Below are 16,182 nucleotides of genomic sequence, written 5' to 3' on the forward strand. Positions count from 1 at the left end.
GCTGCCTAAAGTTTGGTTAGCACATTTTAGATGCCATGAAAAGTTTTGACACAAATAACATGTTTATGTAAAAGGGCTATTAAAGGGGTTTTGTAATTAAAAAAAAATGTATCTAAACTTACCTATCCCTTCCCTGTTTGTCTCCTTATCACATCTTCTCCTGGTTGAGCTTCGCCAGTGCCCCAGGTCAGCTCACTGCAGGCTGGGACCAGCTTGTTATGAGGGCTGCTTATCACAAATTTCTTCCGGCTGGGTCAGTGAAGGTCACATCCCTGTGCTGTAGCTTCACTGCCTAGGAAGGAATTGTAATCTATTTCAGAGACAGCTTGCATGAGCAATCTCTGAAGAAGATAGGCAGTCCCCCTGCTGGCCTGTGAGCTGTGACATAACGTACATTGGAAGACTACCAACCAAATGTACGTAACCTCACAGGAAGGAGAAGAATCAGGCAGCTGGAGGTGAAGGGGAGAAATAGATAGTTATAGCAATTTTTGTTTAGTGACAGAACCCCTTTAAGGTAATGCCTGATCATATGTCTTAGAGGATGCGAGATATCCTGCTAAAAAAATCCCCCTGCATGAGCCAGAACAGGGAGATGGTCTTAAAGGGGTTGTACCAAGTTTGTTTTCCAATGCCATAGGATAGGGGGTAATTTGCTGATTGGTGGGGTTCTCACTGCTGAGACCCCCATAGATCCAGAGAATAGGGGTCCTGTATCTCCAGTCCTCCTCACTGTGCGCTTATGGAACCCCTGCAGTGAAGAGATTGAATGTAGTGCAGGTCACTCAAGCATGCTACTACGCTAATCACTTTCAATGAGGCTACCAAGATAGCCGAGTAGCAAGTGCTCTGGTATTTATCCCTCCATTAAAATGAATAGAACACTGATCACACATGCTCAGCCAGTGCGCCATTCATTCTCATGTCACTGCGGGGGGTTGGGGGGTGGAGAGTCTACTCTGACTGCTAGAATGGGGAAACAGGACCCCTGTTTTCAAGATCACTGGAAAGCTTGGGGGGGAAGGGGGCGCAGCAATGATGCCCCCCACCAAATCAGCAAGTTGGCATTAGTGCCAAAATCAACATATTAGAACACTTTTTTTTGCACCGAAAGCGGGCTTTGGTGCACCCCATTATTATGATGGGTGAGGAGGTGCGCTAAACACAGAGCAGACCGCGCTTGAAAATCTCAGCATTAGAAAATGCCACGATCGAGCGCATGTCCGTGAGGCCCCATTGAACCCAATGGGAGTGTTATACCGCGGCAGTAAAAAGCGCATGTGTGAGGGAGGGCCTTAATCCTCACCGACCCTCTAGCATCCACCATTACTCCAATCCATCAAGTGTAAGATTTTACAAGTAACCAAAAACGCTCACAAAATAAAGTCAAGAACAGCAGCTATCGGTCTTTTTCCATATTTTATTTGGGTAATTTAAAAGGTAACAATAGTGTTAAAACTACTACAATATCTTTCCACAGCCATAGCTCACAGACCCACAAATAACCTTCTATATATAGTTTTTTTTTGCCTTTTTCTCCATTTTTACCTTTTTTTTAACCTTACCTATCATAATAAAATGCCCATTATAACAGTTTCACACTAATAGCAACTATATGTGGAGGGAAGGATCTAGTATAATGGAAAGGAGAGGGGCATGTACTTTGTGATGTAATTTGTAATCAAGTTAAGTAGAGAAATTATGGGGGCACAGCTACGCCAGGCAGCCGCGTGGCCCACTTTATATAGGTCCTTCGTAGCTGAAGAAAGCCCACAAGACATTGCTCTACAATGCATTCCAAGGCTCTTGAGCTGTGAAGGTGATCACCAGTGCATTGACATCAAGCTGGTGATATAAGTCAAAGCAATTTATTCTGTAACATATAAAAACACTAAACTTAGAAACTAGATCCCAAAAAATTTCTGAAAAAAGAATCAACTTTGATATACAAAAACAGTCATTGTATGTTTTATACAAAAGTTTCAAACATAAGTTCATTTTCTCAGTGCGTTTTTCAACCAGCTTAGTTACTGGGTCCAGCGCAAAGTGTTTTATATATAGAATTTTTATTTTATTTTTATTTATTTTTTTTACTATTTTTATTTTATTTTTTTTTCCCCGGAACAGTAATATAAAAAAAAAGAAAAAGAAAAAAAAAAAAGAATCATCTTATAGAAAGAATCTTTGCTGGTCTTAAGAATGAATGTAACATGGAACCCTTTAATTCTCAGAGGCACACAAGAAGGGCTCCTTAGACAAAAGAATGAACAGGGAAAAAAAAAAAAAAGTTATCAGTTTATTTATACAGAGGATGCATTTATCCAGTCTCCTTAAATAAACTTGATTCACTTAAACATCACTAGAAAAAAAAAAATCTGTTAGAAACTGTACAAAAAAAAAGAAAAAAAGAAAATTAACACATTATTAATCCTGCAGGATTGTTTGATAGAACAAAAAGGCTTTAAGGAGCAGCATTTAAAGTATGGCCAGAGGTTTCTTTGGTTTGGTCTAACATATAAGAGATGTAATCTATCTCAGACAGATTTACTATTTGTTAATTGTTTTTTTTTAAGAAACCTGCACAATTAAAGACTAGCACTAAGAAGAATGTTATACAAGTGAGGGGTGCATCGCTCTAGATGTGCTCATGCTGCTTGGGGGGGAGGGAGAGGGCAGGTCGGCTCCTTCCCGATAACTCGAGGAGTTGCGCACACCGGCATTTGTCTGTGCTTGTTGTGTGCGCACCGTATAAAGCCGACGACTTCACTTTCCATGACACAGCAGCCTTTTCTTAGCAGCGTAGTTTCGTACTGAAGGACAAGAACCAATTCAAGATGGTTCCTGACCGGTACAAACCGAAAAAAAAAAAAAAAGTCTTCTGCAATCAAATGCTGTACTCTTGTATGACCAGCAGGCAGCGTAGGTTACTACTATGAAGACAAAGATGGCAGCAATCACAAAAAAGTGACAACACGTGACAGATGAGCTGGCGAATGTCTTTGCCACGGTAGACACGGGCGAGACGAGAACACGGATTAAGGGATTAAAATGCATACATTCTTTGCAAGATTTAATTTAAAAAAAATATGAAAACGAAGTTATTCCAGCTAAATGGTTCAGTATGTGCTTCTAAAACATTAATGGTTTTGATTAGGATCACTTTATAGAATAAAAAAAAACCAAAAATAAACCTAAAAATGTTGGGTAATAACGAAACGGCAAACATAAAACCAAAAAATTAAAAGAAACCGGTTTAGCTGTGAGTAATTGCATAGCTGGATTGTCTGGTATGAAGTACACAATGTACGCTTCGGAACGTTACATGGACTCACATGAAGCCATCGGATCACTCCTAAGGATGTCAGTTCTGTGCGTTATCGGGGGGCTATGTGGGTTCCGTATAGTAACAACTAGCGAAGCAAATCATTAGCAGAGCCGCATTGCAGCTTCCTCTCTAGACTGTACTTCAACTTCACAAGAGGGAGAAGAGAATGATTTAAAGTCCGATTCCACTAAGAACTGACTCGCACTTGGGCTGCGTGATACACAGTACTGAAAGCCCATTTATTTACACCGGGCCATTCAGACCTTTGTTAGATCACGCATTCTGCACGTAAAAAAAAACAAACCGCAGCATGTGCTATTTTGGTGCGTAAAATATACAGTAAATACACGCTTGACTACATATTATGCGCTTAAAAGATATGCGCGTAATACGTAGACAACATACGCGAGTCCTTAAAGTGACACTCCAGTCCTGGACAAAGATGGCCACACCTCTTCTCTGACTACCCGATGCACACAATAGTATCCATAGTTCGTCTAAGCACCGCTTTACACGGGTAAACGGCGAACGGTAAATTTGTTTGGCGATCAGTAATTGCATGTATAAAAACTGAACGACAGATCGGCCAGTGTAAACAGGCAGTCCTTCATCGATGAACGACTGCCTGTTTACTGTGAATGGAGGCGGGTGGGCTGGAGAATCCCCAGCTAGCTCCATTTCCATCCACTAGCGATGATCGTTCCTGTGTAAAAGCACACGGGTCATCAGCACTGGCACGACCTGTAGGGCATCTGCACCCGAAAGGCTGCCCCATGTAAAAGGACCCTCTGACATTACATGCAGCGTTGTTTATCCAGGACCGAAGGGTCACTATAACCAAATCACACTCAGTGGCCAAGGACGCTGACTAACTTGGGGTGTATTCAAATGGGCAGTGCGATTCCGAGATGGATAGAACTTGTACAGAAAAGAACCCATCCATTTACATGGGTTAACTCACACGAGCGCCTTCTCCCTCGGACCGCTAGCCTGAATTAGGAAAACCGCTGCATGCCTTATTTTTGTTTTCAAAAATTGCTTAATTTTCTTCTACGGGAGTGTTAAAAAAAAAATAAAAAAAAGCATGACAAATCACATGCCATGTGACTTTTAAATGCAGGTTACAATGGGCCCTTAAAAAAAATTTAAACAGGAAGTGCAGAGTAGGGAAAATGCGCAATAAAAAAAATGCACATTTTTCATGCACATGAAAATAGCACGAAAAACAGTTTTTCCACTGACCAAAGTTGCACTGGCCAGTGTGTATACAGCATAGAGGAAGCGGTTTGGACAAAGTCCTCCCACACTGGAGAGCCGCATCGGATCTCAATCCCGCAGAACCGGACAAGGGGAAACAAACAGCTGAGCATTGGCCATCCAGAGGGACGATCCTGGCGAACAGCTCAACGTGAAATCTTGGGGCTAATGGCTTTCACACCTCAACATGTCAGTAGACTTCGGTTTTGAGTATCAAGTTTGGCTGCAGAAGTAATCCACCATCCCAGTTGCATAACAATCTTTAGAGTTTTTTTTCTTTTTTATGTTTTTTTTTTTTAAAGATAATTAACAGCTACTAAGAGACAGATGCATTTTTGCACTAAGCTGTATACAAAAGGACACACAAAACAATCCTTTTTTGTGTTTTTTTTTTTTTTTCGATCTCCCCTAAGCCATGCTGGGAAGTATTGCTGACCTTGTACTATCAAAACCTGCAGGATTGGCATTTCATCAATATCTCATTATTACACAAGTAAGAAACATCTGTAGAACATCTGCATATATCGAGAATTAGTAAAAATCTGATATGATCTTGGAGTTGGCATGACCAGTCACGGGACCTTGTGCAAGGATGATTAGCACCTTTAAATACATAGAGTTTAAAAAATATAAAGGAAATTCTAAAGCTCATTCATGAAAGAATGGTGCAACCTGCGCCAACAAAATCAAAAAAGTTTTGCTGTGCCAGTATTGGTAAAAACAGATTTTTTTGCAGCAAAATTTCATTTGTGCTCACTTTGTTTAGTGGGGGTAAAACAAAGGACTAAAAAAAAAAAAAAAAAAAAAAAAAAAAAAAAGGTGAAGGGAGACCGGGCTCTTTGCGAGAAACCACTTTTTAACTCCCTTCAAATGTTACATGATACAAAGGGTAGAACCAAAAAAAAAAAATTTAAAAAGTTACAAAAAAAAAGAAAAAAGTTCTCTACTCCGTGCACCTGAGTATGGGGGGGAACGGAGAGATGAAAAAAAAAATTACATCCCCGATATCTCCTGTTGCCAGGAGAACATACAATGTATTGGTCTGACAAACTTTGGATAGCTACTCAGACACCAAAATCTCTCCTCTGTAGTATGTGCTGGCAGCATGTGAATTATTTAAGGCATCCAAACAGGGGAAGCGATCCCTGCTACTGTTGTCAGCAGCAGTGAGGATGACCAATTTTTTGAGCAAAATGATGTGGATGAAGGAACCACTGAAGAGTAAACCCAACCTTTGCAGCAAGAGTGGCTTACGATGCTGTCTCAGTATAAGCCCCTCTGGCTACAATGGAGGTTAAAAAAAAACCCTGGCCACTAGAACAGACAAGCACGATCTAAGGAATCCTCCTATTGTGAGCCTCAATAACTGATTTAACCTCACTTACTGCAATGCTCGAATGGTTCCAGCATTCGAATTCTGCTTTTAAAAGCGGCCAACTGAGCTTTCTCCATGTCGAAAACGTCAGACGTCACCAGCGATGACCAAGTCTACGAACTCTGTGCCCAACCGATCTGTAAAGCTATGATAAGGCTAATGGCACTTGAGCAGAACAGTAAAGTAAGACTTCTATAGTAAAAAAAAAAAAGCACATTCTGTGCCAACGAGCCAACACCCTGCTCATCGTCCGCCAACATTAGGACCAAGAGCAGGAACCTCGAAGACCCCTCCAGCTCAACGGTAGTCATGTTCCAATAACTCAACACTCCGCTTGGCGCCTTTTCTCTAAACATAGCCCAATGCTACCATAGATGGGCCAATGGAATCCAAGTTGCAATTCTTAAAAAAAAAGCAGCCATAGATACAATTTAGCAATGACAGATGCTTTCAGCAGCATGAAACCCCCTTGGCATTTACAGAGATTGTAAGGTAGAAATGCATACATGAGATGTGACAGATGATGGAGCTCACACCAGATAGGTAGAACATTGTGCATTAAAGCAATAACAGAACAATTTTTTTTTTTTTATAACCAAGTTAACTATACAAAAGCATGTTATCTAACACTGCAAGGCGATTCTGAGGTAGGGTTTAAAACATTTGACCAATACAAGTATAGCGTTTCCATCATATGCCTCTATGTCTTGTGCTGTCGTTACCTGTAAACAGCTCAGTTATAGGTCACCAGCCAAACACGGAAATGGAAAAATGTCAACAACATCACTTTAAATACTCATCTGATGGACAAGCAACCAGACAAAATGTATGACCTTAAAGGGGTTGTGCCAAGTTTTAAACTCCTACCCCATCTACAGGAGACAAGTATAAGCATCCGATCGGTACGGATCAGACTCCTGTAACCCACACCAATCACGTTCCTCCCGTATGAATGGAGCTGCCACTCCATTCATCCCAATGGGACTACCAAAATGAACTAAGTGCTGCTTGACCGACTTCCCATTCATATGGGAGAAGGAGGAAGATTTCGTGGTCCGTGGTGGTCACAGTGGGTGGACCCCCACCGATCGGACATTTATACCCCATCCCATTGGTTGAGGAGGAGTTAAATGCTTGGAAAACCCCCTTTTTTAAAAATTAATAAGATTCGGAAAATCAATGGAAATGCCAAGAAAAACCAAAAAAACATCTTTTCCGAGAAAACCCAAAACTTGTGACGCAACAAAAGCAGACTCTGAAAAGGGTTATACTGATAAAGGACCCCCCCCCCCGCCCACAAAGAACGTAATGATATGTACCAGACACTAGCTAGCTAAGCACAAAACATAGAACTCTTATCCTTATGTCGATCACAGATCCTTCATTATTTATCATGTCCTTCCATCCACATTCATTGAGAAACCCTGATCAGTAGGGATTATAGGTTAGCAAAAAAAAACCACAAAAAAACTGTAAAATGTAAGAAGTAAATGTAAAAAGAAAAAAATATATATGTATATGCTGCAAAAAACTCAGTAGCTCAAAACAATTCTAATAAAAAAATAGGAAAAAAAAAACATTGTGGGTACTTAATATGTCTTCCCACCCGTTGCCCTGGTTAGCGCTGCCATGTAAAGCAAAGTCTAAACAGGACAACGGAAACAATCATCATAAAATTGTACAATAATAGAGATAGCTAGACCAAGAGGGAGCTGGGTCCCCTGGGAAAAGTTCTGCTGAGAGGTCTAGTGACTGGTCATGCGGCTCAGTGTCAGGAATAATGGTTGTATGGTGGGAGGGGGTGCCCGATGCCATTTTGAAAGTGGTGGTGCTGACGGTGTGAAAGGTATTCAGCATAGCTCATTGTCATCTTCTCGCTACGGTATCTGTACAGAAAGACAAACAAAAAAAAGAACAGGTTATACATAAGAGAAAGCGGCACGCGATGCGATTGCTCAGTACATAATAGAAGTACGTTAGAAGTCATGCCAAGTAAGTGATCAGAACTTCCCAGGTTATATGATATTTAATGTTTCAGTGGCAAAGTCCTTAAAGGACAGGAATGTGGCCTCCGTGTAAATACATAGATCGCTTTACAGAGTGTATAAAGAGAGGAGGGGGGAGGTGAATGTAACGTAAAGAAAACCCGATTCGGATCAGTAAGCTGATCGGCCGGCAAAATCCCTCAGTGCGATGAAACTTAACCAACAGCTTGGCAAGTAATGAAGTCTGTGAATGTAGGTCAGGGCAGGACAAGGGCAGCCCCAGTGAAACCAGAGCAGCAGACAGGCTTATACTGGACGTGTCAAAAGTATACAGGCCCCGGCTAACTGTGCTAATCCGCCACACTAAGAGAGCTTTACTATCTCCATAGTAGTCAGACTTTCACTGACAGCCAAAGTATTCATCATCTAGAAGACATTCTCCGGGCTGTCACACATTTACGCTATAAGGTAGAACTACACAATGTGGCTTCTCTTATGTCGGGGGTCACATGGATGTATTCGCCATTGTGCATGTCTTATGTTTTTGTGCTATGAACAAGGTTTTTTTTTTTTTTTTTTGCACACTTGTCAACGTATTTACTAGACTTTTTCTGCCCGCAGGGATGTTCATTTGCGTGCGGCAAACAAACGCACCTATTGAAATGGCCAATTAGTTCCAGAGCTGTTTTTTTTTGCTGGAAATGCCGCAGTGTTTTTCCTTTTGTATTGCGCACCCCGCACGGATTTCCATGGGGGCCTTTGGTGAGAAAATTTGCAGAAAAATAGAGCATGTTCTATCTTGTTTGCGTGGCCGAAATGCGCATGAAAAATATGCGCAAGTTAACGAACTGATTGAAATCAACGGGTTCTATTCACTGTGTATTGTGTGCGCAAATATGGTCGTGTGAAGCTGGCCTTCGGGTGGATTAAACGAAATGACAGCAGCACGCATTGCCAACAATACGGGCACTGCGGCATTACATGGTAGTCCTGTGGAGGGACAATCTGATGTCGGGTGGCCGCATGTGGTGTACAGAGTAGCCGAGTGGGATAAATGTCGTAATACTGCATAAGCCTATTTGCCATCTGCATACTGACTATATACCAGTATGGAGGCTCGATGAATAAGCTTGGCATGTGAGGTGTATGTGCCGCAACCAAGCGTCTTGCAGTGCTACTGACCCAATATGTGGCCACAGCGTTCCTTGCAGGGAAATACATGGCATCATGACAACTCGGGGCCCCATTCATCAAAACCGTTTAAAAAGGAAAACTGCTTTCATTTGCGTAGCTGCTTTAGTAATATACAGGTTGAGCTCTGATGGATCTCTACAAAGAGTTCTGATAGCGCCACCTATGTGTGAAACCCCCCGTCCAACTGGTTTCCTAGGACTTGGGGTCCTTTTACATGGGACGTCTGTTGGGCTTTCACACAGGAGTGATGATTGCTCACGGAATGGAGACCGAGATCTCTTCGGGCCACCAGACTATTCACAGTGAACAGGCAGTTGCTCACAGTTGAGCAACTACCTGTTTAAAAACCAACTGACTTTCTGCCTATGTAAACAAGCTAAAAACCAAGCGATTGACAAGTGAGCAATTGTCGCTCACTCGCCCTATTTGGTCCTGTGTTTACACGGACTGACAGTCCCCCATAACTGCTCATTTGATCAATTATTCGGGTCCGTGAAAAAGCACGCTCAGACACAGATGGCTCATCCCTGAGTAGCGTTCCAACACCGTACAGGCGTCAGCCACCCATGTGGATATGTGGTGCCCGTGAAAAGTGAGGGATGCGGACTGGTCGTTGTGGCAATCAGCAGGGGTCCTGCAGGGCGTGTCTGAAATCAATGGGGCCTTGCAGACATGCGCTTGATCGCGACACTGGATAGAGCCTTCCAGCGCCACGATTTTCGAGCAGAGTCTGTTCCAAATTTGGCCGTTTAGCACATCTCATCACCCATCACAACGATGGGGTGCGCTAACACACGCTGTTGGCCGCAGGGAGCTGCGAGAGAAATCGTGGCGCATTTGAAATCGCAGCGCTTTGCCGGGTTTATCTGCGAAAGTGACCTAAAGGCTCCTTTACATGGAATGAATAGTGAAAATGAAGGCTAATTGTCCCGTGTAAACACGGCCAACGATCATTCATTCGCTTACCATTTTGCACAGGCATAAAAATCATCATTGGCGCGTTTTCTAATCGTTCGGTTTAACCAGCGCTGGTTCAGTCATTCACTGATACTGAGCGGTCCTGTTAAATCCGTTTTTTTTCTCTTTCATCTGTGTCTAAACTGTCATTGTTTGCCCTGGGGCGAACGATATTTATTATGTGTAAAAGTACCCTCAGGGCCCCCACACACTCTCACACTTTTTTTTAAACGCGAATGTTAATGGGACTTTCTAATGTTGAAAAACACATTGCACGAAAATCGCAAGTTTGTGCTTTGTGATTTTTGTGCGATGTGTTTTTTTTAACATTAGAAAGTCCCACTGACATTCGCGTAAAAAAAAACAAAAACGCAGCGATATCGCGACCGCAAGTGTGAAGGCACCCTGACACAGACGTGACAAAGTGCTGCGGTTTTACATTGGTCTTCGGTCGCAGCTCCCTGCGCCCCACAGCGTTTTAGCGCACCCAACCATCGTGACGGGTGAAGTGCGCTAAAAGGTCAAAGATAGCAGACAGCGCTTGAAAATCACGGAGCTGGAAAGAGCTGTCCAGTGCCACGATCAGGTCGGCGAGGGACCATTGATTTCAATATGAGCGTTATACTGCGGCATTTTAAATGTTGTGCTAATCGCAGTTATAAAAAAAAAACGCCCGTGTGAGGGAGGCCTTACGGTCACGAGATCGTTCTGCTGCGTATTATGCGTGCGCAAAATACATAGCACTAAAGTGCATTTATTTCAATGGGGCCTTTCACACTAGCACCTTTGTGGCAAGTATTCTATACGCGGAAAATCGCACGCAGCATGTCCTATTTTCGGCATTTTAGTGCTAATTGCACGCACTCAATCGCCCTTTGAAATGAATGGGGTGTGTAAAAACCGCATTGAATACACAATTGCACGCACAATATTGTTGGTTTTTTTTTACGCAGATTACTTTGGAACCAAGAGGTCGGGTGTAGAGTCTATAAATGGGATTGTCCAGGACTACAAAAACATGGCTGCCGTCTCAAGGACCACCACAGCCGCCACGGATTACTGGGGGATGTTCACCAAGACCAGGTTCTTGGCATAATTTCTTCCGGCACATGAAGCACCTCATACATGACATGGTGCCCGCCTCTATACATTAGGCACATCTCAGCTCCACATGCGCCGAGATTTATGCCAGGTAGGAACGGACGTAGATTTCTGGTATCATTTATGCCAATTTCTGTCACAAATTTTAAACATAAAAAATGCTAAATCTGTTTGTGTCGGATACAAATCCGCAGTTCTGGTCCGATTTGAGTGAAATTTTGCATGAGTGTGCGTCAGCACCCGGCGACGAATACTGGCGGAATTAAAACAGCTCAGCTTGCATTTCTTTCACAGCTGAGGTAAAATGAAAGCTGCGCTGTGATTGGTTACCATTTCTTATACTGCTGAGGTAAAATGAAAGCTGCGCTGTGATTGGTTGCTATGGGAAACAGATTTTCTTTTGGACAGCTTTGATAAGAAATGGTAACCAATCACAGCGCAACTTTCATCTTACCTCAGCTGTATAAGAAATAATAACCAATCACAGCGCAGCTTTCATTTTACCTCAGCAGTATAAGAAATAATAACCAATCACAGCGCAGCTTTCATCTTACCTCAGCTGTATAAGAAATGGTAACCAGAGTTCAGCTTTCATTTCTTATACTGCTGAGGTAAAATGAAAGCTGCGCTGTGATTGGTTCTTATTTCTTATACTGCTGAGGTAAAATGAAAGCTGCGCTGTGATTGGTTACCATTTCTTATCAAAGCTGTCCAAAAGAAAATCTGTGTTGCCCATAGCAACCAATCACAGCGCAGCTTTTATTTTACCTCAGCAGTATAAGAAATGGTAACCAATCACAGCGCAGCTTTTATTTTACCTCAGCAGTATGATAGTAAGGCCCACTTTGTACATTCCACGACTGCTCTTCATAAAACCGGGTGTATCATCTGGTTAAACATAAATGACAAGCCGCGTTCCCCTCAGTCCGGCTGTACGTGGAGGCCGGGAGTAAGGAAACAGCCAAGGAGGCCGCACTACACAATTTCTGCCTCCCAAATGACAGAAGCAGCGCAGCAGGCCGAATTTATAACTGCGACTCACTTATATGGGAGTTACGGAAACCGTGTGGCACAATCTTGTTGGCGGTTTCCGTACTTCGGCCACTACATACAGAGGAGTATGGACATTCCGGCCATAACTAGCCAAGATGGTGATAACTCCATGAAAGATACTCCAGTTTCGGGAATTGATGTTTAACCACTGCATAATAAAGAGCATATATACAATTTACAACATATTCTCCAAGATCTCCATTCACCGTTATTCAATAGGAACTTTCATTGTTTAACCCCTTAGTGACAGCCCCCCCCCCATTTTCGTTTTTTCCTTCCCCTTTAAAAAAAAACAAAAAAAAAACACCGCCTTTATTTATCGATCGACGTCGCTGTATGAGGGCTTGTTTTTTGCGGGACGAGTTGTATTTTTCAATGGTGCTATATAATGTCCCATATAATGTACTGAAAAACTAAAAAGGGGGGGGGGGGGGGGGGGAGTAATTCCGCCATCTTTCAGTGCGCTTTGTTTCTACGGCGCACACACTGCAACAAAGATGGCCCAACTTTATTCTATGGGTCCGTACGATTACTATGATACCAAACGCAAGAGTTTTCTTTTTTGCTGTACTACTTGTATTTTTTTTTTTTAAAGATATTTAATTTTTTTAACATTTTCTGCCGCCATCTTCTGCGCGCAATAGCCTTTTCATTTTTCCGTTGATGTAGTTGTGCGAGGGCTCATTTTTTGCGGGACGTCCTGTAGTTTCTATTGGTACCATTTTGGAATACATATAACTTTTTAAATCACTTCTTATTGCATTTTTTCTTGGAGACAGGGTGACCAAAAAAAAAAGCACACTTCTGGCGGTCATTTTTTTTTTTTTTATTCTGACGATGTTCATCATGCGGGGTAAATAATGCGTTACTTTGATAGATCGGACTTTTACGGACACCGCAATATCAAATATGTATATTTTATTATTTACATTTTTTATTACAAATATGGCAAAAGTTTTTTTTTTGTTTTTTTTAACTTTATTGTTATCTTTACCTTTTTGTTGATGGGACAACAACCTGCGATGCTTTGATCGCTCCTGCAGTATGATGTAATGCTATAGGATTACATCATACTGCTATCGGGCAGGCAGTCTATCAAGCAACCCCATGGGCATGTCTTGCTAGGCATTCTGCCACAACAGCCGTGGGGTCTTTCAGAAGGACCCAGGCTGCCATGACATCCACATGGCTCCCTGCGATCTCATCGCGGGGGGGCCGTACGGAACCCCCAAACCTCCTTTAGGCCATTGAAAAGGTTAACAGCCCCGATGAGCCACGCAGCTCATCACAGCTGTTGCCGCCGGATGTCGGCTGTAATACAGCCGTCAAAAGGTGTATCGGCGGTCGTTAAGGGGTTAATTCCAGCATGTACAAAATCTGTCCCAGTCATGAGACGATCACACATGGAAGAAAGCAAGGAAAGTTACTACTGAATAGCTGCAAGCAGAGATCTTGAAAGATTATGAAAGTGAAAAGCATATTGGCAAAAACAGTATAACAATAAATAAGCTTTATTTTACGACATCGCAAACCCCTTTAAGACGAGGACAAGCGGGGCGAGAGCCTTCAGTGCTACTTGAGGTGAAACAATACAGCCATTGTTCCTTTAATGAAGTTTCATTTGGAACTTTTGCATTATGTCAGCACGCCACAATGTATCCGCAGCCCGGCCGTACCTGGTCAGTTTAATAGTTTTCCTGAAGTCATTACTGATTGCAGCTTTGTATCCACCTTTCCTCAATAAGGAATCAATGGTTTGTATGTGGTCCCAACCTACAGAAGTAAACAGTATTAGCAGGGTTCTCGTGTCCGTAAAACCGGCAAGCGTTATTTCTAGAACTTCTTTCAGTTTTTAAACTTTTTTTTTTTTTTAACTACTTCTGGGATATTTTTAAACTAAGCCTGTGCTGGTTACTTCTAGCTTCCACTAGGTACACTGCAGCGACACGATACTACACTGCAGCGACGGATTAGTTGCTATATGCGACAAGTGCACTGTTTTATTACAGGAGACCCTTACCGGCTAAATCACACAATGAAACATTGTCATTTGGACAAGCTGTATTCTGGCAGTCTGCGATTTTGGTAACAGGAATACATATACCTTTGGGCTCCTGAATAAGGAAGGGTGCATTGTGGTAACCCCACTTTTTAAAAAAACTGAAGCCACGAGTCTCTTACGCAGAAGAAGCAGTTTGCAACATTTTGGGCTGTTTAAACAAAAGCATAAAATATTCGGCGTCACTGGCAACAAAATGCAGTCATGATGAGTCTCATGAGCAACACATTCTGTATACAACGGTTTTCATGCACGTGTTGCACAGTGGGAGACAAATTAGCAGCAAGTTAATACAAGAAGTGCCAAGGGACATTCCACCTTTCATTACTGGCTACTTACTCCACAGATGGTATAAATGTAGTCTTAGCACCCATCTTGCATTCTTTTCTTTTTTTTTTTTCACTCCCGCTCCTGTTGCTACTTGCAAGCCACAGACTATTTCTGATCTAATCGCTATATTTATAATCTAATTATGGGCTGTGTGAATCCCCAGGGCCACTCGGCCCATTAAATGGGTTGTCTGAGATTACATGAAAGGGTTTGACAGCTGGTATATCCAAACTTTAAAGGGAATGTGTCATCATTTTATTTTATTTTTTGTGTGCAAGGCAGCAGCACAGGAAACCTAAAAATATGGAGGTGCGAGTCTTACCCAGGACACGGACCAAACCCTTGTAAATGTAGAACAGAAATCTAGGCAGCACTCCACTGAAGAGCGTGTCGGCTCTCAAGCAATACAGCAGTGCAAATGTGACAAGATTTATACACAGCAAACTATTACTATTAAAGCATCACAATGCAAAACATTAAAATCAGTCACATGATTATGTATCGATCATAATATAGTGAAAGTGTCAACTATGTATATAAACCGTGAATGACTTACTACTGATGACTAGAGATGAGCGAATATACTCGTTTTGAGTAATTACTCGATCAAGCACCGCGATTTTCGAGTACTTCCGTACTCAAGTGAAAAGATTCGGGGGGGGGGGGGGGGGGGGGCGGCGGCGCCGGGAGGCGTGGCGGAGCGGGGGGTAGCAGCGGGGAACAGGGGGGAGCCCTCTCTCCCTCTTCCCCCCACTCCCCGCTGCAACCCCCCACTCATCCACGGCGCCCCCCGAATCTTTTCACCCAAGTATGGAAGTACTCGAAAATCGCGGTGCTCGGGCGAAAAAGGGGCGTGGCCGAGTAGGTTCGCTCATCTCTACTGATGACCCATCCTTAGAATAGGTCATCAACAGTGTATCAGCGAGGGTCTGCTGCTTGGTATACCACCTGACAATCCGCTGATCGCTGGGCCCGCTGTTCGTATGGACAGTATTGGAAGCTCCTCTGTATCAGTTTGGTAGTGCAGGCACGGCTCCTATTGAATTCAATAGTGAAGGTCCCTAACAACCCGCATAATTAATTGCACCAGGTCAAAATACATCAAAAGTGGTCAGAGCACATGTGTATAGCATCAATATTAATTATACTCTCACCCCTCGGGGTGTCTGTCTCTTCTATGATTTTCGCATGTTTCATTACATTAGTATACATAGAAGGCCATCATATTCTGACGCGTGTGTTCGCCAACTAGAGAAGAGAGAGGGGATGCAAAAAAATCTGGACAAGCTTGAACAGTGGGCGTCGACTAACAGAATGGTATTTAACACAGAGAAATGCAAAGTCCGACATGTGAGCAAAAAAGGGGGAAAAAAGTGCATACAGAATGGGAGGAATTGAGCTAAGCAGCAGCACATGTGAAAAAGACTTGGGTATACTAATAGATCACAGACTGAACATGAGTCAACAATGTGATGCAGCAGCCAAAAAGGCAAACACAATTCTGGGATGTATTAAGAGAAGCGTAGAGTCTAAGATCACGTGAGGT

At 42.7% G+C, this 16,182-nt stretch overlaps 1 protein-coding gene across 1 annotated transcript in view; it reads right to left on the reverse strand.

The window, feature by feature from the left end:
- Positions 1 to 1,400: 1,400 nt before the first annotated feature.
- AMMECR1 (AMMECR nuclear protein 1) overlaps positions 1,401 to 16,182 on the reverse strand; it is a 164,072-nt gene continuing 149,290 nt past the window's right edge. The window contains exons 6-7 of the mRNA XM_066581722.1: positions 13,924 to 14,020; positions 1,401 to 7,843 (exon numbers count right to left, since the gene is read on the reverse strand). Coding sequence (XP_066437819.1) covers positions 7,729 to 7,843; positions 13,924 to 14,020 — 212 coding nt within the window. The 3' untranslated portion in view covers positions 1,401 to 7,728. The remainder of the gene's footprint in view (positions 7,844 to 13,923; positions 14,021 to 16,182) is intronic.

This window comes from Eleutherodactylus coqui, chromosome 10, assembly GCF_035609145.1.
Source record: "Eleutherodactylus coqui strain aEleCoq1 chromosome 10, aEleCoq1.hap1, whole genome shotgun sequence".
In the NCBI taxonomy this organism is placed as follows: domain Eukaryota; kingdom Metazoa; phylum Chordata; class Amphibia; order Anura; family Eleutherodactylidae; genus Eleutherodactylus; species Eleutherodactylus coqui.